General features: G+C 36.6%; 1 protein-coding gene across 1 annotated transcript; it reads left to right on the top strand.

The window, feature by feature from the left end:
• The first annotated feature begins 687 nt into the window (after positions 1-687).
• Positions 688-13,999, top strand: LOC149224894 (serine/threonine-protein kinase STY13-like). Its single transcript, XM_089386329.1, has 6 exons — positions 688-978; positions 2,722-2,854; positions 3,242-3,437; positions 12,693-12,817; positions 12,916-13,074; positions 13,272-13,999. The coding sequence occupies exons 1-6, from the start codon at positions 716-718 to the stop codon at positions 13,581-13,583; spliced, it is 1,188 nt and encodes a 395-aa protein (XP_089242455.1). The 5' UTR covers positions 688-715; the 3' UTR covers positions 13,584-13,999.
• Positions 14,000-24,374: the final 10,375 nt, after the last annotated feature.

Raw genomic sequence — 24,374 nt, 5'->3', positions numbered from 1 at the left:
GGATACTGTTTTTCTTCGGTACTCATCTGCCCAATTTACTTGAATTATTTTTCTGTGGAACCCTTTAAGCCCTTCTTGTTATCTTTCTTCTCAAACATTCACCATATCGCCATATCTTCCTTCTGTAGACCAGCTCTTATGACCTGCTGTCGGTAATTGGTGGAAATACCCATATTCATTTCTCAAAATTGCTTGAGAAACATTCTCTTGGCCATTTACCTCCGTTCTTAACTGTGAAAATATGCTTAAAACGATTGACCCGCATTCAATTATGTTATTGTTCCACATCCATTTCTAAAATTTGCTCAAAACCATTAACTCACATCCCTTTGCTGAAAACTATTGACCGACATCAATTTCGGTCAAAATATGCTTCGCAGCAAGCTTCAGTAAGCCTCTGTATCCAGTTCCAACCTCCCCAACACTGTTTGCAGGCGTTGACCCACATTCATTTTTTGTATTTGTGTAAAAAATGAGTTTGCAACAATATTCTATAAGCCGTTTTCCTACTTTTGTATCGCTAAAATTTGCTGAAAGTAGAAACCATTTGTAAAACACATTCTCGAAGCCAAAAAATGTCTGAAAACATCATCTGAATCTCTTTTTAATATGTCTATATCCACGCAGTAGTAACTAATTGTCAATTTTGAAGAACCAAAACCATTTGAGGCTCGAAAAAACTTCATTTCATTGACGAAATGCATTGCAGTTGGACATGATGCCATATTCAGAAATGGGTTCAGGGGAGGAGAAGAAAATCCCATGGGCAGAGTCACTAAAAGCTACTAGATTTCTTCCAGAGGGCATCAAGGATGGTGACATGTATACTGAGCAGGAAGCTGACCGGAGCCCAACATCGATGACGAGGAGCCCTTCTTATGATTTTGAGTTTGATGACAAATGGTTGATTGATCCAAAGCTTCTCTTTGTAGGGCCAAAGATTGGAGAGGGTGCTCACGCAAAAGTATATGAGGGCAAGTATGTTTTTCTTGTCCCCGAAACCTTTTTTTAAGTCTTCAAAGCCAGAGTCCCTCCTGCTGCTACTAACATAACGGTTATGTTAAATAATGGATTGGTTGCAGGCCGATTAACTTTACCTGTTTGGTCGTTCCTTTTCCCTTCTGTATGGTGTATGCTGTATAGCCTATGTATGTGAGAATATTGAATAGTAACAAGAATAATATCAGTGAGATATGCATTTTGGAATAGTTAGGATGGCTATCAAATATCTATATATGGGGATGGATGCCAACTCCGAATGTTGTGAATTATCCTTTGAGTTACCTTGGTTGGAAAAAAATCTATGTATTTCTTGTTGAATGGCCCGACTTCTTGGATATTGGAATTAACCCTTATATCTGGATTAACGACAGGTCGGATAACCAGCCAGTAACTCCAAAGAACCTAATTCTGGGAGTAGATCCCGCGACCTTCCTTGGTACCATTACCTTTTACAGGGTGTATCAGGTGATTGATTGAGCTAATCCCGACCACCGACCACCCCCTACTCCCCACACACACATATATATATATATATATAATTTCAGCTGATTGAGCTAACCCTGCCTCCTCACACACACACATATTCATATAATTATCCAGACAATCGATGCATACAGGTGTTAGTTGATTTTAGGTTTGCGTATATGAAATTTACTTAAAGTACAGATGAGCTTATATGCCCCTATCCATGTGTGTGTGTATATATACCACGTAGGTCTCCCTGAATCTGAATTTAGTATTTACCCAGTCAGTCGTCTATACGGTTGTTTTAAGTCTGTATTCATGCTTTGTAGCATGCATCAGGCTGAGTATTAGGCTGAGATTTATTTCTCCAAGTACAGATGAGCTCATATATCCTTAGAAATACTAAATGGAAGTGGAGTTTGGATTTAACAACATCCAAAGGTATCTGTTGTTGTCTAGTGTAAAGTGCAGGCCTTGTTATTATGATGACTTAACTTCAAAAATCCGGCAGGTGTGCTTTTCATGATAATGCAGTTGACCAAGTCTTCCCAAGACGAGGGGTGGTGTTAATGAGATAAACACCAGTACTATGCTAACTGTTAATGGTAGTCCCCTTGCTAGGGCTAATGCGGTCTTTGCTGACGAGGCCAAGGGTAACTTTGACAGAGTAGAAACTCCTTAGTTGTGGTTTTGTAGCCAAAGGTCATTGTCTTGTAAAGTTGATGCTATAAGGAGTTCCACTCTCTCTCGTTAAAAGGTCTTGACCAACCCAAAAGAAAGAAAAGAAAAACATACATTCCCACCCACCTTGCAGATTTCCCCTTCAAACCTATCTGTTGAAACGAAGCTACTCCAAATTTCAGAGCCATTGACAAATGTCAGATGATTGGAAGTCTGCACGGTGGATAGGATTACCTGTTATTTTTTGTGTTTTGGCCATAGCTTCAATAACTGTGGAGTCCAGAAATTCAGCCCTTGTAGTGAAGAGATCGTTAGCCAAGATAGCTGAGAGCTCAGTGACTGAGGGAGCTTGCTTTTTATGTTCCACTTTGTATTCAATGTTTTTGGTATTGTATTCTCATTTATATTTCATCATCTTGTGCGAGTGTTGTTTATGAACAAACATCAACTTGTACTCGTTAGGAGAAACAGCTGAAAAATAGGAAGAGCCCACCTGTTTGGTTGCCAATTGAACTCAGTCTACTTGCAATATCGACAGTTCACATTCTTCTAACTTTTACCAAACTTCTGCAGGTACAAAGAAAAGAATGTTGCAATAAAAATCATCCAACTAGGGGATACCCCTGAGGAAAGAGCTAAACAGGAGGGACGGTTTGCAAGAGAGATTACTTTGTTATCACGTGTGCAACATAAGAATTTAGTGAAGGTTGGTTCATTATGTCATTCTTCCAGGGAGTAACTTTTTGAAGTAATTACAAAACAACTTATGAAAAATTGATCTTATCTCATGTTGAGTTATGCTTTTTGTTTCCAAGATATTATATTTGTTGATGGGACATGTGACCATGCAACAGCCTTAGAGTGACTTTAACCCCATCTTTTGGATGTTGACTTCTTATGTGGCATTTTATAGAATGAACCTTTAATTAAAATGTCTTTTGTTATCTAGGATTATTGATGGCCAGGTTCCAAGTTTGGCCTATCTGACATCTCAGTATTGCCTATGTTTTCCCTCTTTCCATTTGTGTTTCTAACTTCAGCAATTCTTTAAGGGAAAGATTTCTGAATAGGTTGGGTACTTCTGGAAAAACAGTTTATTGGAGCCTGCAAAGAGTCAATGATGGTGGTGGTCACTGAACTTCTAGTAGGTGGATCACTGCGGAAATACATGATGAGTTTACGGCCAAAGCGGATAGACATGCGTGTTGCTCTGGCTTTTGCACTGGACATAGCTCAAGTTATGGAGTGCTTACATGGAAATGGAATTATTCACCGTGACCTTAAGCCTGGTATGCTTTTTATAGAGCCTACAAATTTTATTTGTTGAGTATTCTTTTATTGAAGTTGTTAATCATGTAAATACACTAGTCAATGAGTGTTTTTATTGTATTTTGTATGCATTGGGGATCATTTGTCATTTAGAGTTGGACATGCTGAATAAGCTTTCTTTTTGGAGAAATGTATATACTAGAAATGTGAAAGCACATGCAAAAATAAAAAAGTAGAAGATAAGTTGGAAATTGGAGGAATGAAGACAATACCAGAATTTTTGACAAACTGTAGGGTTCAAGGGTGCAACAAGCTTTTTCTTGTAACGAATCAACCTGTTTGTTATGTTAGAAGATATATGAATGGAAAAGTAGAGATTGTGAACCTCTATCGTTAAAGGGGGGCAAAAACTCATACATTGGAGGTGTCCAAATTCAAAGATGGAAGAATACATGATTGATAGTAGGTAGATAACCATGTTACAATTTTGAGTTGTATTTCTAGAGCTCTCACAACCTTTCACCAATATTAATTAATTATTAATAACCCTATTGATATTATTCTTGTGATTATGACTCTATTATTGTTAAGGCATGTGTCAGCGTCCACCAAGGAATCCTGCTATAAGTTTTCAGATCCCAAGCTTGATTTGTCGATGCTACTACCTTATATGATACATGTTTTTGTTTTTGGTGACTAGCGGAATAGGCAACGGCGGTGGTATCATACTCGCGTTACACGGGGTCGAATCCCACCGGCTGCCACTATAACCTCTAGGAGCAACCGCCCAGCCCGCAAGGACGGCGCTTGGTTAAGACGAGACTCGAACTCGTGACCTGCATAGTGGCACGGACGACTTAGCAGATCGTCCGCTGGCCACGAGACCAAACCTCTGCAGGCAATATGATACATATCTTCATCTACCTATCAAGATCTATAATATTTGCATATCTTTCCACATATTGGTATCAAACATGGTAAGTTGGGTAACCTATAAACAAAATCTTAGCATAGATAAAAACCACACTTTCAACAGGATATACAATCTCTTGAGTAGTCATTTTTTTGAGATAATTGTAAGCTATAAGTTTCCAGCAAGATGTTCAGGAGAGATCTGTAAAATCTCAGACCCTAGACCCCATTTTACCCCAGATACAACATTGAGGACACTTTTTATTTGTCATTTTAATTTCATAGACTAGAGGGATATATGTGACAATTGCCAGGCATCTAATTTTGATTAGGCTTAGTCTCTGGATTTTTTCTAGCCACATGAACAACAATTGCATTTAATGGGAAGGGCATTGACCAGGACTGCACTTTACAGGGAGTGCAGAGAAACATAAATAATTTTGTCAATGTCAAACGAGTTTTTCTTCTATCCCCAGCCATGTGCATATTTTGAAAAGAGAAGTATCAGGGAGAGCACCCATAGAGTATGAATGGTTCCTATATGGTGCATCAATATGAACTCTTTTATTTTCACGTTATGTCATTCTGGTATTGTTCCCTTCCTCCACCTTGGCGAGGCTACAGAGGCAGTTTTTTTGTTTCATTTGTTGTGATATTTTATTGCAGGTGAAACTGAAGAGAACTAATGGCATGCCCTTCAACACGTCTTGTAATGAGACATTATGACAATTCTCCACTTTCCTAGGTCAATCAGTGGAGGACATCTAGTCATCGAACTATCCACATCTATAATTCATTGGCCCTATTGATCTTGTAGTCAATGATCTCATTTTGACTCAATAGGACACAAGGTTCTTCTTCATATCTGAAGAGAGCATTTCTGACTAAATTACAAAACATCCACCCTGAATTCTTAATAAAATATTGTCTAGCCCATTAAACTCTATGGGTTACAATTTTGGTTAATGGTAGAAAGAGTCTAGATGCTCTTGCTTGCAAGGATCAATTATCGTAGACAGCATGTATTTACTCCAGACTGTTGTACAGGCAGAGATTGAACTGTATACCAGACAACCCGAAACATATTTTGGCATTCTTCACATCTAGAACAAGTTAACAAACAAGGAGATGTACATGAATCCTATGCACATAGCTATGGTATTGTGGGAGACGAATTGAGAGGACCCAAAACGCATCTCCCCTATTTGAAAAAGAATAAAGGGAAATACTTTAACAACTTTAAACTTTAAATATGCATTGAGACAATTGTGCTCATTAAATATTTAACCTGATCAGAGGGAGTCAATTTGTTTTAAATAAGAAAAAGGTTTATAAAAATATTTCAAATGATAGATCCAATACATTCAGAATGGCGGCATGCATTCTGCCATGTGTAGAGCAGTTCTTTTAATTGAAATGTGCAAATAGTTCCGAATCTCAGATACTTTTAGACTATGCTTTGCATCAAATACAAACTGCTCAGAAGTCAAAGGTATCAACTTAACTGTCATAACCTGTGCATGAATTTCAAAACAAAAAAAATGGGAAAAAAAAAAAATCTCACAAGACATGTAACAGGTTATCCTTGTTCTCTGAGACCTGTGAAGTTGTTATTTCCTAGTGGTAGGTTGGTCCGTTTGAATTGGACCTGTTTCGTCCTAGATGTCCATAGGTGGCTGGTGGCTCAAAACATCTTCCACCAAAGATTCCAGATCATGGATGATCCACCTCTTGATTGCATCACCAGCCTATCAGGACTAAATTTGTGTCCAAGCTTTTAAATGCAGAAGATAGATGATCTAGAGACACTTTCCTCTTTGAGTGTTATCTGTCACTGGGCTAGCATCTCATCTGTTTCCCATAAATCTCAAACTGCCTTAAGGAGTCCAGAATTCTTTCATTTGAAACTGTGGGCGCCTTTCAGTACTGCTGCTGTGAGTTGCATGGCCCCGTTGTTTCATGAAGTTCTAGGGACCCATACTATTCCTGAGTATTAAAACGATTCACAGATTTCCCTCCCACTGGGGAATGGGAAGGGAAGCTACTATTACTTGGACCCTGGTCCTAGATCGTCCTATCCATGTGGATAGAAGCGTCTGCCATTATGTATTGCAGGAAGAAAACCAAGTCAACAATGAAGTTTGAGACAGAAGGGTGGCAAGCAACGTTGATTTCATGGTTATGAGGAACCCCCTTTTAATCTGAGTGGTTGTAATGGAGAAATTCTAACTTGATTGTACTGCTAGTCTTCCAAGGAATGCCTGTCCAAATCTTGTCAGCATGTTTGGGAAGAAATCTGGTGAGGGGCAGAATCTATGAAGGTGTAAAGAGGGTGGATACACATTAAGTCCTCAAATCTATGGGTTTTCAACTTTCCAGTATTCACACATGGAAGAGGAGTTGCCACGGGGTCCCTAGTGGTTAAAAGTTTGTCCAAGGTGAATTTCCAGTTGTTCTCATTCATGAGGTAGGAAGTGTTAGAAAACACGAGTTTATCATCTCTTCTATAAATGACCCTAATGTGTTAGCCAATCTGCTAGCATAAAGGTTCTTCTTTGAAAGACAAACTTACAATCATCAACATCTCTGGAGCTGACATTTTTTTCTGAGGAACGGGTTAAATTTGGTCAGTCTAGACTCTAAAGCTTAGTAATAGTAATGTTTCCTCACAGAGCATTCCCCTTCACCAGAATTTCCAGATGGAAGTCAGATCAACCACCAGCTTTGTGGCTGGTAACCACATGGGATTTGACTGGATTGGAATATATGACCTCTCCATTGACAACACGTCTTTGGTGGATGGTTCAACTGATTGAGACAACCCTTGGCACTAGACTCTAAAGCTGACTTAATCATGTGATGTGGCTGTCAATTTCCCAATAGGGATTTTGAATTTTTCCATTGAGGTTGTCTATGATAAATTTGGAATCACCTTAAAGGATGACTCTCTCAAATCCTTGTTTCAACTTGCCTTCGTTGTTGCAGTTTGGAGCAGCCAATTCTGTTTGATTATTTGTTTTATGACCCAAATTCATTGGTAATTTCCCATTATTTTCCCTTCATGGTCCCTGGAGACATCACCTGCCCTTGCTTCTCAAGATTACCCCTAGAAGAATGACTGTTGGGTAAACTAAGATTGCCTAAATTCTTTTTCATTTAATGGCATTTAATAAATAATTAATTGAATGATGACCTTTTACTCCATTTAAAATTTGATACCTTGTCTTATTTTGCCCATCTCAAATATATATTTTGCACCAAAGTCTCATTCTATAAAAGGAAGTGGTGATTTGAGAACAGGCTTGTAATATTGAAGAATAAATGTATGATTATAAGTAGTTGAAAGTAAACAAAAGTGACTAGTTCTATTTCTGAAATCATGGCAAATGTCCAGTAAAAACAAGTAATGACTCCTGAGTTCTTTCATGTACAGATGGTGCCCACCCTTTGGTCAGGGCCTGTAAAGGTGAACTAATGGCTTTTACTATTTACCTGTTTTCAAGAGAAGACTGTAGCATAGCCAGACCACCTCCCTTGGTTGTCAGGGCACTCCATTTAAAATCTCCTCCTCATTTCATCGCAGTTTTCCCAGCTATGAGTCCAGATGGGCTTCCCACATCCTCATGACAGATATCCTATGCAATACCAACAGAATCAGAAATGCATCTTACATAAATCTTAAAAGGAAATCACAACAAAGTTCATAACAGTTTTACTAATAGAATTTCCATTCGCATAAACTCAATATTTGATCATGTAATTAACTTTTGCAGTGGGATTTATTTGCATGCACAACAATCTCTACAATTGCTCATTATGAATTAATTTCCATGCATGACTAACACAAAAATTCATTCCAATTAGTTTCCATATTGAGATTATTACACTAAAAATTGTCTATGTTGGCCTTCTTTATAAATTGTTCAAGACCAATGGTATTTCTCACATGAAGTAGATGCCATTTTCAGCTTTAGACAAGAATAACAATTTCTATCATTCTTCTGGCATCATTAATGATATCCACAATTCCAATTCCGTAAAATTGTTGTGGCTGTATCTTAATTTACACAAGAGAGGCTGACTTTTGTATTTTTCAGCAAGAACTGTTGGCTGTATCAGGTTTAGCATCTGCATATCTTTATTTAACAGAGAGCCTATTACAACCCCCTGGGACATTACCATAACCACACTGACCTTCACCGATTCAGACACATAATCTTCACACATAACAACAACCATTAAAATTAATTATTGACATATAAAGATTAATTATACATTACTTATCTGCTGAAAAAGTTAAAACACTTGGAGAAAATAGCTCAACAGGAGTGATTTTCTTCCCAGCCACAGGTAACAGTGTGTGTAGGTGCCACCCCCAAGCTAGGCAATGAAGCAACAAAGCCAAATTGACAGTTAGAGCGATCACTCACATTCCCAACCCAGCACATACCATGATTGGGCTCTGCTATCTCAGAAATAGGATATTGACTCCAGGCACCTCAATCAGTGCTGAAACATTTCAGGAACCTCTTCCTTCCAGCTCCTACAAGCCCAGACATGTCCTTCATTTGTGCACAGTCCCTTGGGAATCCAGTGTAGCCAACCATCTCAGTGTGAAAAGGGTTCTAACTCAAATTCTCTTGCTAGGAATCCTGGTAATGGTTTGGCAACAAGTGCAATACTGTCTTCAACTACATGTCTCTCAGTGATACCATGTCCCTCATGGCAGCATGGTATTTCCCCATACATCTCATCTCATAAGTGTACTAGCTAAAGAAATGGAGAAACAATGAGCTCAGTCTCCCCCAATTTACAGGAATGGCTCCCCAATCTAGGAATGGTGAAGAATTGTTCCAAAAATTAGATTCCAACATTTTGTTTGATGACTCTTGCATGCATATGTAAAGTCACCGCAAGCATGCCCAAACAAGGGCAAAAATCTTGTTAATTTTAGATAACAAAGGTATGTTCTATGCTTTAGCACAATTTACTTCAATGTTCCTTCAGCAGCCTAATGACAATTTCCAATTATTTCCAGTACCAATCACATTAATTTAATTACGTTGATAGTAAATGCACATAGAACATAAAAACATGTATAGAAGACAAACCAAGACAAGAGGACACAAGATTTGGTGGATACCAGTGAAAAACCTCAATGTGAGGAAAACCCTTTGATCAAATCTTCTTATTATTATTCAATAGTTCAGCAGAGAGAGAGAGAGTACATAGATCAAATTCACTTGCACAATACACAGTGAAAATAGCCCTTGTCAAAATCAACAGTCAACTGCAGCCCTAACCAGAAAGTCAACGCTGGTAAAATCAGCTACAAAACTTCCTCCAAGCAGCTTGGTCAACAGCGGTCTAATTCGGCCTCCAAGAAGGGTCAAAGTTAACCCAAAACAGTCCACAAAAACTGGGTCAACCTCATTCAAACTTCAGTCAGCCCTGTGGTCAAACAACCCTGTGGTCAATGCAGGTCAAACAGCCTTCATTGCCTCGGTTTTTGTGCCAGAGAATGTGGCCTCAAGAGATTGGAATTCTGTCCAGAATAAAGTAGTCAAAGACAATCAAACAACCCCTTGGTCAACGCAGGTCTGCACTCTGAAATTTTGGCCTGTACTTGTCTCTGAAATTTTCGGCCTCCTGCCACATGTGCAAGAGAGAGAGAGAGAGAGAGAAAAGAACCCACATTGTACGAACCAATCTGATGTGAGGAGAGAGAAGGATGTGTGAGTGAGTGATGTCCAAATGATGAGAAAGGTCATTCCTATTTATACAATTTGTTGAGGGTGAGGACTCAGGAGACATCCATTGGGCTCCTTGAGCCTACATTTGACTGAGGCCGACCTCGACAATTTGTGCATGAGAGAATAAATTCAAAATTCCACTTCTGCTTGTCAGAATGAGATGATATTTATATCAAAATTGGACCTCTTGAAAAGAGGAATCCAATGCAGTAATCATGTCCATCATATGAGCTGTCCCACGGTGGAATTTGGCCTTAGTTGCCAATTTTAACAAATATCTGTCTGAGAAAACAAGTATCAAAAGACAAGGGACTAATCAAGGGATGTTTGAACTTCCACTTGTCAACAAGGTGGAGCATGGGTTAAGTCACTTAACCCCCTTATTTCCCTCTCATTTCCTCATTGCCTTGAGGGGGCTCCTTGGATGTTGTTGACCTTAAGTGCACATCACCTTATTAACATTATTTTATAATTTCAACTTAATTCGAATGGTAATGTACTTAACACACACTTACGATGTTTGCATCACTAGACTGTAACATCTCACATGTTTGTTGTCTTACCATTTCATGACAGACCTTGGCCTTTTCTTGTTTTGCTTCACAAGACTGTGACATCTCACATGTTTGTTGTCTTACCATTCCATGACAGACCTTGGCCTTTTCTTGTGCACTTGAAGTATCAACATTGACATATTTTCAACGTGTGCATATTGAGGGTATTGCAAAGTCAATCTAGAGCATGCCCTGGATCATCAGGTCCACATATTATTACAAACAATTAGTGTGGACCTCTCAAACCATGGTGAGAAAATGGACACCTAAAAAGTATAGAGTTATTTTTAACCCCCAAGTCTAACCAGATCGCGATCAAAATCAATCTAACAATGAGAGATGAAGAGGACAAGGAAATGAATGTGACCAAAGGAGTACTCAAGTTGAACATGGAAATCAATAATTTTGTCATATTTGTAGAGAAAGTGCAATCAACCCTCGACACAACGATGCAAAACCCAACAACTACCAAACAACTAGAAAGTACAATATGTCTAGCAAGGCACAACAAGTCAAAACATGGTTCTATTTGATTTACAGACAAACTAAACATGCTGAATTCTAATGTAGAAATGTAAAGATACAAAAATGTCAGTAAGTTTATTCAAGATGTAGTGTGAATTAAATTATATTGGTGCCAACGAAATTTTTAATTCTATATATGTGTTTGTGTGTGTGTGGAAGGATTTTTTCTTCAAACAGTAGTAAAAAACTTGGATGAGATATGCTATCACATACCCAAGACAGAAATGACAGGGTTTGGCAAAGAGTTAGAACTTCAGTTTATAGGTGCTCTGTGGTGTAAGATTTGTACATGTATCTGCAAAAATGCTCCTAAGTTTTTGAAGCGATTATTAAAGATATGTCGGTTGTTTTTATAATTTTGCATTGAAATAGATATCCCTTAGATGTGTGGGTGGTTCAAAAATTTTGAAAGATAAGATATTAGTTCATTTTTCACTTTCTGAGTCTCATAATGATTAAAGATAAATTTTCCTACTTCCTTATTTTGAGCTCTACTAGTAGCCAGTCTTTAGTTTACATGTTTATTTTTATTAAGTGGCAATCGAGAAATGTATTGATTATGTTGCATTGTAGCTAACATTAAAGCATAATTTAGAGATAGTCCCGACTCTTATATATATATATATATAATCGAATCTGATGATGAGTAACTAGGAGTTGGCGAGAAGGAAAGTAATGTTAACTTTCAACAAGAGTGGGTGGCACTGGAAATGCATTTCATCAAGTATTTTGCCTGATTAGTTCTTCCCTTCCAATAATCTAATTCGTTTTTGTCATGGACATACTTGAAAAGACCTAAATGCTGCAGCCGCCCTTTACAACCACAGGAGTGTTTCCAGGAATTGGACAGATTTTTTCAGGACTTCAAACATATATTTACATGACGCTGCTACACAGACTAGAGATGCACATTTTAGTGATGTTAGAGGCTTTCCCACTTTTCCTATATTGAACCCCTCTGTGTAGCTTTTGCTTCTCTAATGAGAAGATGCTAACCGAAGAATGTGACGTAAACGTCACATTGGGTCTGAGATACCTGCTTGCATCTATGTCTATTGAGAAAGGACGACATTCCAGATTATTCGTATTTGTTTCTATCATATGATGCCTCTGCTTTTGAACTGAGTATTGGACAAAGCTTTTATATCCATTTCGAATATGGAACTTTATTTCTAGTCCCATTGGTTGTTTTATGTTTTCTCAGCTATTTATACTGTTCTCTTTCTATTCTTTCAAATATTTATCCTGGACTTGGACCTGGCCTCATCTGTTGATATACGCTGCATCTATGGGTGGTTAATTCCCAGATAAGGCAGTTAATTCTCTTTGCCACCATTACTGGGCTAGTATGTCTTCTGGGGGGTTTGAACCTGGGTCTGAGCACTGAAAGTGCTTTGATTTAATTGCTTGATCACAATTTGATTGACCTGTTCACTTCGCTATCTTATTTTCTGTATTACAGACATTCTTTTCATATATCCTTTGATATCGTTATTCACATGAAATAGTTGAATGTGTTAAACTTTTCCAGATAACCTTCTCTTGACTGCTGATCAAAAGAAAGTTAAGCTAGCAGATTTTGGATTGGCGAGAGAGGAGACCTTAACTGAAATGATGACTGCAGAAACTGGCACTTACCGTTGGATGGCTCCTGAGGTGCATTGCTATTTCTTGGATTTGTTTTTTGGTTGTAACAAGTTTTTTTTTGCTTTGTGTGTTTTAAACATCCTGAGCATTATTAATTCTCTCTGCAGTTGTACAGTACTGTAACACTAAGACGGGGAGAGAAAAAACATTATGATAACAAGGTAGATGTATACAGTTTTTCAATAGTTTTGTGGGAGCTACTGACCAACCGTATGCCATTTGAAGGCATGTCCAATCTGCAAGCAGCATATGCTGCTGCTTTCAAGGTATTTAATGTTATATATGCATATGATAGGTGCAAAGAAGTTTTTGTCATTACTGAGAGAAGAGTGAGAGGAAGGCCTGGTTCTCTGAGTAGTGCCCTGTCTTCTAGACTATATAATATCCAATGAAAGCTACAGATAATAAGCAATATTAAAGGCAGTTAAAGCAAGCTGACATGAATATTGTTTTCTTTGTCCAGAATGTAAGGCCAAGTGTAGAGAATCTTCCAGAAGAATTGGTTTTCATTTTACAGTGCTGCTGGGCTGAGGATCCAAATCTTCGCCCTAACTTTACTCAGATAGTACGAATGCTTAGCGCATTTCTTATATCTCTTCCAACTCCTCAAACTACACCACCACCACTAATTGTTGCCTCCAAAACTAGCAGCCCTCCAATGGAATCTTCAGGTACAAGTTCTTTGGAGGAGACGAGTCAACAAAATATAAATGCAAAGTTAGAGAACTCATCCCGAGGACTGCTACTATGTTTTGGCAATTGCTTAGGAGCTTGAAATGGCTTTATCTGGAGAAGATACTCTGCATCAAATTTATTAGCAAACCTATGTAACATAAGCACTGCACAGCTCTAGGTGAATCTACATTGTGAGAGCAGCCAATTTCAGAAGTCGTCTGTACATTCAACAGTTCTCCAACACTAGCTTTAGTTGATAATATAAATGTCACTTCTGGTTTAGCTAATGCAAACCATTGTATACTAGAAAGGCATCATGGATTACTACCAAGTCCTTTGTTCAATTAGTGAATTCCTTCGGATAGAGGGGGAATAGATATCAAGAAAAATACAGAGAAATGTAAACATATTGATAGAAATTACTATTGTGGACATGTGATGTATGGCTAATTATTTGTGAGCTTTGCTGTAAATCTAAAAGCATCCGATTTGCCTTGAAGGGGTCTTTCTAACCAATTTTTGAGGGAGTTATTTTCGAGGAGCAACATAACAAGGAGATTAGATGCTGTTTTTTCGGTTCAATTTTAATGGCACATTGTTCAGTTATTAGAGACCAGAAAGATGGTTCTTTTGTCATCTCACTTAGTTGTTACTGTGGTGCACTAGCTGCGATATTTTAGCTGTTGGTGCATCAATAATTGTCTTATACTGGCCCATAAATTACATCAAAGCTTGAATATTCAAACCAGTGTCATAGGGACATTTCTTGCAAAGTTGGTGTGTACCCCTTATGGTTCCTATGTCTTCAGGATGGGGCACTTGGTGAAATGTTTCACTAGGCTTCTCATTTTGCGAAACTAGGCAAAATACACAGCGAAATGTTTTGCCAATGTGTGGACACCTGGGTGACCCTTGTCGCTGAAAATCAAGATGCTTGGGTGTTTCCTACAATTTTTGTCCAGAAAATCCAAAATAAAAAATAAAAAACGATTAAAAAAATGAAAAAACTATGCAAGGAATCCATTGCATGATTAATGAATTTACATGGAATGATTGCTATATATATGTGTGTATTTTTTCTAAATAATAATTTTATATAGAGGAGGCTCTTAAACTAGGGATCCCAAAGCTCCTCCATTGCTTGTGAATTTCTCTGAAGTTTAGTAGGTGTATTCACATGTCCCCCATATGTGTTTCCCCACATGTGCACTCCCATGTCCTGCCAACTTGGTATATCACTGCTATAAACTAATGAAGCTATTTGGATCCCTGTTACCATGTAACCCTACCTATTAGATAATATGCAATGCAGTGTCATAAAATCTATGTAAGTTTCTGGCCCCACCCTCATAAAATCCGTTCAAGTTTGTTTGTGGCCCAACAATTGTTGTTGTTGATATATTTTAATGCCGATATAACGGGTCATGTAAATGTGATATTTTAAAGGCAGGAATTGTACAAATCAGGATTGCTCATTACAACACTCTTGTAATCTACATACAACATAAGCATAAGTTGGCTCAAAATGGTACAACAAGTTGTCCAATTGCATCCTAATTGAAGAGACTTGATAGAATTAATGAGAAAAATGTTAGTATTCCAATGCATTCATCTAAAAAGATAGACATTGCTTTCTTTTCCAATGTAAATAGTGTGAGTTGTAAACTCGTATAGGCATATTTATCCTCCCGGTTGTAATAGTTATTCGTTGTACTTCTTCCATATATATATGTATGAAAGATAGATACTCTTATGCATTTGTAATAGTTATTCGTTGTACTTCTTCCACATATATATGTGTATGAAAGAGAGAGATACTCTTATGCATTTGACGCATTTGCAAATCTAATGAAATCTCTCCCTTGTAGAGAGTTTTTAATTTGCAGTGTTCTTCATTTGTTTGCTTTGGTACTAGAGCATGAGGATATGAGTTTCAACAAATCATTGCCTAGGAGTCATCATTTGGTCTCGAAAGAAAGCCATAACTCATGCAATAGCTGCCTTGAAAGGAAGTTGTTCATACCTCCATGTGAGGAAGTGCCACTACTCATTTCCCATACAAAGAGAACCATACGTTGCAGTTGGAGGAGCTCAAGTGCAAGATGACTAGTAATGTTGTAAAACTCTTAAGATTTTGAGCCAATTTTGGCCTATGATTCACTTCACTCTCTATGATTTCTTTCTCACCCTTTCTGTGGCTAGTGCCATTTATTTCTCTCTCTCTCTTGTTGGTTAGGGCTTTTGGGTCTAAGATTGACTCTGAAAACTATTGAATCCTTGAGACCCAATAAAGACAGTGCTTTGATATTTGAAAGACATTGTAGATTTTGGTATTGAATAAGCTAATGATTTGAAATGTTGAGTTGATAGGTTATTTAGATTTTGATTTTCCAGGAGATTCAATTGACAAAAAGTCCATGACTAAATATACATTCGGTATAGGATCCATAATTGTTTCTTGGGGTAGTAAGAAGCAACCAACTATTTCTTTGTCTTCCATTAAATCCAAATACAAAGCATTATGTAGTGCCTCCTATAAGGAAATTGGCTAAAAGATGTGTTTTTGAAGGCATGGGAGAAAAGAAAAAAGTACCAACAACCATCAAATGTGATAACCAAAGCTCTATCAAAATACAACCTAGTTTATCATACCAAAACCATGCATATTGAAACCCATCATCATTATGTAAGAGAAGACACAGTAAGGAAATTGCATTGATATATTGTAATACAAATGATAATGTGGTAAATATATTTACCAAACCTTTGGAAGAAAAATTGGGTAATTAGAGAATTATTTTTCCCTTAAGGGAGAATGATAGAATTAACAAGAGAAATGTTATTGTTCCAGTGCATTCATTCATCTAGAGAGCCAAATATTGCATTCTTTTCCATTGTAGATAGCTAGTGTGAGTTGTAAACTTGTGTAGGCATCTTTATCCTCCTAGTTGTAATAGTTATCCGATGCACCTCTAGCATTGCTACGTGCGTGTGTGTGCAAGGGTACTCTTATATATTTGATGCAATATGAAGATCTAATAAATTATCTCTCTTAATAGATGGTTTTTAATATGCAATGTTCTTCATTTTTCTATTTACATGTAGATTATTTTGTTGTAGTTTGTACTATTGAATGAAAATCTATGTCCTCAATATGGTGGAGAGTGGCCATTGTTTGATGTGCATCAAATGCATGCAGCTCTACGAAACAAAGTGGAATATCAATTCTAAAACATGTAAGGGGTTGTAGTTTAATTTGGATCAAACCATTATATTATTTTTCATTTAGCTTAATGTTTTCAAAGTGGAAAAATTGGAGGAATCGACTCACATGATAATTTTTATTGGCGAGTCCATGTTTGGCAAATCAGGGTCTAAAATCTTTCTGAAGCACTGTGAGGTATCCAAATATGTTTTTTTGGGGTAAAACTTTGCCACATAAATGCAGCACCCCTTAGTGCTATTCTATGCATAGATACCTTTCCAATGGTGCAGTAATTGCCTCAATCCATATGCAAAAGTTATACCACCCGAAAGTTGACCTTTCTATTTTGATGACCATGATTCGAGATGATGCCATGTCAACCCCCATTATTCATGAAAAAGGGGCTAGCCATGTGATCATGATGAAGATTCTAGAATAATCAATATTGTAACTTTAGTTAAGAGTTGGAGTCATCAAATTTGACTACTAGTAGGCTATTGGGTTGTGTTACAACCAAATCACTAGAAGGAAAAGGGGTTCCAAGCTATTCGAGTGGATTTTGTTCCATGGACGAGTAGAATAGTTGAGAGTGGATAGAGATAGAGCAAACAGATAGTGTTTGTATATTGTAGTAGTCCACGAGCCACATGTCTCTCTTCTTTGTACTTGCATCCATTTCCATTCAGAGAAAGAGAGAGCGAAGTATCCCCACCTTCCAATTGGGTTTTCTTTCATAAGGGTTTCCTAAGTCATATCTTGTGTTATTATGGTTGTAAGTGATTTTGTTTGTGTGTGTACCCTATTTTCAATATTTCATATATTGCATGCACAACACAGTGATTAACAAACTTAGAAATCTAAGGATAAATTAACCTTCATAGTGTATATTTCAATCTTTCATTGTATATTAGTAGATTTGTTGTGACGAATTGTCTAGTGGAATATCTGTGGAAATTTATGGATCATATTAGTATTAGAGCAAGTGTTTAAAGTTGTAGGGAATCTATGCTAGTTTATGCAGAAAGTTGTAAAATTCCAACCACGGCCAACAAATCTATCAATAATTCGTGAGATGCAACAAAGGAGAGGTTCTCAAGGATCGAATAATAGGTCATAGATATCGACTGTAACATGAATCTCTTTATGGCGACCCTAGCAAATAAATTTGGAATCATGGAAGATGGAGGTTCTATCTTAGAAGCCAAGTCAAATTACAGGGAAAATCGAGAGATCATTAAGAATCAAAGTTAGAGGCTTATTTTAGTGTTCACCACATAGAGGAAGAATAGAAAATTTTGTTTGCTCAACTAAAATTAGAGGGCCATTGCTTTGACCTAGTGGGAAAGCCATACATAAATCTTGAGGTTGGAGGGAGAACCTCTAGTGATTGAGTGGGAGGATTTTAGTTCTTATAAAGTCACAGTTTTACCCTAATGGGTATGTAGATGACCAGTGGATTTGAAGGCATTACTTCACGCAAAAATAGGGGCAGAGTGTATAAGAGTACACCACATAATTTAGAAAGATGGCCATAATGTTGTGCATCTCCCTAAAGAACACAAACGTACTCAAGCATATGAGAGGTCTACACATCCATCTATGGAAGCAAGTGATGTTATTCAAACTCAAAACAATGGATGAGACTTATGGACATGCACAATACTTGAAGAGCATATGCCATAAGAAAATGTGATCAAGTGGGTTAAAGCACAGGGAGCACTAGGAAGCTTCCAAGGAGGGGGGAGATGAAAAGACAACAACCACAACACAAAATGCAAAGATACCAACAACTATTGTAACATCGATGGTCATACAAAGGAGAAGTGTTGGAAGTTGCATCTAAATATCAACCCGAAGCACTGTAAGAAAAATGGTAAGAAGGAAAAATTCATGTCCATAAAATTGGGTAATCAGGTGGAAAGTAGCTCAGACGTGGATGAGAACGTTGTCTATACATTTATGTGAAAGAAGTTGAATTTAAGTAACTTTCAACAACAGGGAGACAACGAAATGATCAAACTATTCCATATAAAGATACAAGTCAAGAAGACAAAAGTTGATGCTCTATTCGACTTAGGATCACAAACAAATCTCATAACAATAGATTTGGTCAAGAAACCAAGACAAAAGGTTGATGACCATCCTAGCCCATGTCCATTGGGATGGGTCAACGAGGTAGAGATAAAGAAACAAAATAGTGTATAATCAAATTCATTGTCAGTGTTGAGTTCATTGATGAAGTAGAATTGGTGGTAATCCCACTAGATGTGTATGTTGTGTTTGTGAGTCCCTATATGTATATGCCAAATGTGATCTTCATGGAGAGAGCCAACTAGTGTCGCCTCATCAGTGACGATAAATTTTTCATCATTAACACACACTAGTGCAAGTCAAAGATCTCATTGTGAAGTTCCAACTAGGCCAAAAAGTTGATAAGTTCAAGCAAGAAATATATTATGTAATTTTTAAGAGAAAAACAATCTGTAGAAAAGTCCATGAGAGCTAAGTCATCCTTGGAGTGGTGTACTAAGGAACATAAACAACAATTGGAAGAGTCATTATAGGTGTACAAGGGAAGTGGAGCATGAGATCCAACTATTGCTAGACTCTCTATTGCTAAACATTGGACTATATAGGAAATTCATTATAAAGCCAAGCATGGTGAAGAAGTAGTTGCAACAACCTCTAGAACATGGTGTCATTCAACCAAGTACCTCACCATGTGGTTCACCCATTAAAATTGTGCCTAAGAAGGATGAGACTCGACAAATGTGTATTAATTACAAGGAATTAAATAAAATTACGCGTAAGAATAGGTATCCACTTCCCATGATAGATCATATGTTGGATCAATGGCAACAAGCCAAATACGTCACCTAGTTGGACTTAAAGTCAAGATATTACTAGGTTTGGGTCAAAGAAGAAGATACTTGGAATACCGCATTCAAAACTAGACAAGGTTTGTATGAGTGGTTAGTTATGCCCTTTGGCCTATGTAATGCACCAAATACATTTGTGAGATTAATGAATGGTATGTTGTGCACTTTTATGGATTCATTTGTTATTATTTATTTGGATGATACACTAGTATATAGTGCTACTTGGAAGGAGTGCGTTTGACATTTGATGCAAGTGCTTGACATATTAAAGAATCACTAGCTGTTGGAAAATCTGAAGTGTGAGTTTGCATAATAGCTTTTAGCGCATATGCAATATGTGATAAGTGAATGAGTGCTGAAGATAGATCTTACCAATATAGAGGCCATCATGACGTGGTCTATTTTTAATAATGTTTTTGAGGTTAGCAGCTTCGTTGGGGAAGCACAATATATGAGGAAATTCATATCAATGGAAACACCACTCCATGCCATAAAAATGAGTGGCAAGGTTTTTCAGTGGGGAAAGGGTTAGTAGACGACCTTTGTAGATTTAAATAAGAAAAGTAATCACGCACCGCTTTTGGCATTATTGAACTTGTAGCAACCATTCAAAGTGAAGACAAATGCAAGTGGGTATGTTATGTGAATGGTCTTGATGTAGGGAGGATGATCTGTATGCTACCATTATGAAGTATCTAATGGGGTGGTTTTCAACTACCCTACTTACAACACGGATTTCTATGCCTTGGTGCAAGTTGTGAATAAGTGGAAACACTATTTGATGGGAAGGAGACAGTGATCCACATAGATTATCAACCATTACAACACTGATAGGTCCAAAGTAAGCTACAATAAACCAGACATTACAAGTGGATTGGGTTTTTATAGCAATTTCATCTAGTGATCAAGTACAAGAAAGACAACATAAACAAGTTTGTTGACATGCTTTCAAGACCACCCACATCAAGGATCAGAACTTTGGAAACTCTTACGCACATGGAGCCTTCATCCATGATTCACATAAAGAGGCATATACGAAGGATGATGACTTTAAGGAGGTGTTTTAGTAGTTGCAAAGCTAGAGGCATGTGCATGATGGTGACAACACAATTGACTATCATCTCTATAATGAGTTACTTTACATGTTAGATAAGTTATATGTTATGAAGGTGAGCGTCTGTTGTTGATTAGAGAGGCTTGCACCTCCAAGGTTGCATGGCACTTTGGTGTAGGGGAGAAAATGACCAACTTGCAGAGGTATGTGTTCTAACCCACCATGTAAGAAGAGATAACTAAGTTCATGAGAGGATGCATGCTTTGTTGTACTAGCAATCCTAGTAATAGGAAATAGGGTCTAGACTATCTCTTACTTGTACTTCTCGTTCTTGGGAAAGCATTTCCATGGATCTTGTAGAAGGTTTGTCAACACCCAGAAAGGGACATGACTACCTATTCATGATACTAAGTTGACAGGTTCAACAATATGTGTTCTAATGCCCTATTGAAAGACCATTGATAAATAAGAAACACCACACTTGTTCTTTGGACAAGTCTGGGTGCACTTTGGGATACTAAGGAGCATTGTTTTGGATAGGGACACTATTTCTTAGTGCATTTTGGACTACGTTGCGAGCGAATATAGACTCTTCAGTTGAAGAGGTCTACAACATTTTGTCCATAGATAGATGGGAAAACATAAGTAGTCAACTAGACATTGGTACATATTTTGAGGGGTTATAATGAGAAGTATCTAAAGACTTGGGATGAAAATTTTGGTAGATATGTAACACTCGTATAATAGAGTAGTCCAATCTTCCACCTGGTAAGTTCCCATTTGAAACTTGTTTTGGATATTTGCAACCTTTACCTTTGGAGATTTCCTATGGACAGTAAGAAGGGGTGATGGGTGATCTCGCCGTCGATGCTTTAAGGGAATTTTTTTTTATTGAGAATATTAAGCACCTGGGGAAACCATATAAGTTGAATAGAAAAAATACAGGCATGATCAACACAAAAAAAAGAAGTCATTCAATGTGGGAGATAGAGTATGGTTATAGTTGAACAAGGAGAGGCTACATGGTCTTGGTGATAAAATAAAGGCTCTATGATATGGTTCCATTTGAAATATTAGAGAAGGTGGGAAAACATCTATATAATTAGTATACCCCAATACATGTGCATTTACTTAGTGGTGAATGTAGAAAATTGGAAACTCTATGAGCCTTCCATTTTGGATTGGAGAGATAAATAGGTCCTACATTTTGTAGAGGATTTGGCGCCAGAAGCTCAAGTAGAATTAACACATGAAACAATTTTGTAGAAGAGGTCGAAAACTACAAGACCAGAACATGACCCTTGATAGATTGGGTTGAAATGACAACCCCAAAGCAAAGGCTAAATGGCACTCTAGGGATAAAGTAGAGGAAAAATTTCATCACTTCATTTAGTAAAAAAAAAAGAATTTGGAACCAAAAGTCTCACAAAATAGGGAGGGATATTCCAAATTGGATCATTATATTATTTGTCATCCATCTTGATGCATTTAGAGTGAAAAATTGGAGGAATCAACACACATGATCATTTCTATTGGCGGGTCTTAGTTTGGTGAATTGCTCTGAAACCTTTTGGAAGCAATTTGAGAAATCAAACAAATTTTTTGGCGGTAAAATTTTGTTGCCTAAGTGTAACATTCCTTAGCACTATTCTACACACAGATGCCTTTCTAGGACACAAGAATCACTTCAATTGGAGTTCGTATGCAAAAGTTATGCTACTCAGATGTTGACTTTCATGTTTTGACCACCATGATTCGAAACGATGCCACACTAGTCCTTATTACTCATTAAAAAAGAGTAAACCATGTGATCATGATGATGAAGAATCTAGAAGAATTGATATTGTAACTTTAGTTAAGAGTTGAAGGAGTCAAACTTAACCACTAGTAAGCTATGACATTGTGTTATAACCATGCCATTAATAAGAAAAGAAGTTCCATGTTTTTCGAGTGCATTTTGTTCTATAAATTAACAAAATAACTAAGAGTGGATAGAAAGAAAACAAACATAAAATTTTTGTTAATTTTTACTTATTTGGAAGCCATTTAAACTAACATGACCAACAACTCTAGTACAAACACTTGTTCTTATGTGGGGAGGAAGACCCAGGTAACACCAACACTTGTTCTTATGTGGGGAGGAAGACCCAGGTAACACCAACCCTTATTCGAAGGAGGTGAGGATGAAGCCCAGAGTATGTGTTATATACCAGTCCAAAATTGATCCAACTCTCCACGATTGTGACTATTACGTTAGACATTTATGAGTAAGCAAAAAAACATTTTGTTTTAATGTCGCTTGAGGTAGCGTAAGGTGAGCTACAATATATCAAGGTATTATTAGGTGGGGTGCAATACATCAAATTATTATTCATTCTACGAGGTGGCGTATGTTACTCACCTACGGTTGCGTGGTACCATATATCAAGCTATTATTTTAATATATTATTAGTTGTAGTGCAAACAAATCACGGTATTATTCATTCTACACTTAACAATGTAGAATCAACAAAGAATCCATGCACAAAATCCAAATGATAGATAGTTCGGAAAGTCAGGGATATTTTCATGAATTACTATCACTTTATAATTAGCATATTTATCTATTTATTAATTATTTAGAGAAGGAATTTGCAAAATAAAGCTTAATATATTCATAAATATATTTGGTTGTAATACTAATATAAATCCAGTTTAATCACATATTTACCAAGAGTAAGATTGGAGAGGGATCAAATCTCATTATATGCACACTATTTTTTTTAGAATTCAAAACTAGAAAAAAGATTCACACCAAAAGATTTAATTTCTTTTAGTACTTGACAAAATGTGATTAAGATGAATCTATAATGGTTTTTTTTGTCTCTCTTTAGACCATGTGTAATTTTTCATTATTTAAATTGTATTTTTAAATAATTTATTATCATTATTATTATTATTATGATTATTTTATATAAAAAATGAAATGAATTACACGTTTTTTCTAAAAATTAAATTATTTTATCTTTAATTGCTTTGTCTTTTTGAGCATTGAAATATTTTATTTGTAACTTTAAGAGTGAAAGTGAAATATTTTTACCACATATTTTTCATAATGTATTGTAATATTAATAAGAAATCAAGTGAACACAATGAGAATGTGATCATTGGTTTTTTATAATGCTTTTAATTAAAACTAACTAAATATGTATAATCATTTATGTTTTTATTATAGTTGTCTATAATTTTTTTTTTTAAAGTATTTTTTGTAAGGGGCACATGTCAACTCCAAGTTGAGCACAAATGGAATTACACATCACCTTTATACTGGGTTGTTAAAAGAGCTTCTCGCTCAATACTTTTTTCATTAAAATTTTAAGAATTCAATTAATGTTTAATTTCTTATGAATTGGTTATAAGGTGATTGAGTTTGTTTGGTCATATTTCTCCATTTTTATTATATAATCTTTATATATGTTCAATAACAAATAATATTAATAAACTCAGTTATTATATGGTTTTTTGAGATAGTGTTTATGACTAGCTTAGCCATATAAATCAAATGATTGGTAAATGATGATAGATATCAATCCATGATAAACATCAACATATTTAATTTAGATTTCATTTCACATTGCCCAAATTTAATTAAAAAAAATCACAAAAATTAACTAAATTATAATTTATTTGCAAAAGATTTTTGAAATAAATTGTATAATGGATTTACAATCCATCTCATATTTCAGGTGGACACTCCACCCATCATCAAGACTA

The sequence above is a fragment of the Pinus tabuliformis genome, chromosome Q (genome assembly GCF_031772625.1).
Source record: "Pinus tabuliformis cultivar Carrire ecotype Pingquan chromosome Q, CPIR1, whole genome shotgun sequence".
In the NCBI taxonomy this organism is placed as follows: domain Eukaryota; kingdom Viridiplantae; phylum Streptophyta; class Pinopsida; order Pinales; family Pinaceae; genus Pinus; species Pinus tabuliformis.
The sequence above is the reverse complement of the archived record's forward strand: the minus strand, read 5'-3'. Positions and strand labels throughout refer to the sequence as shown.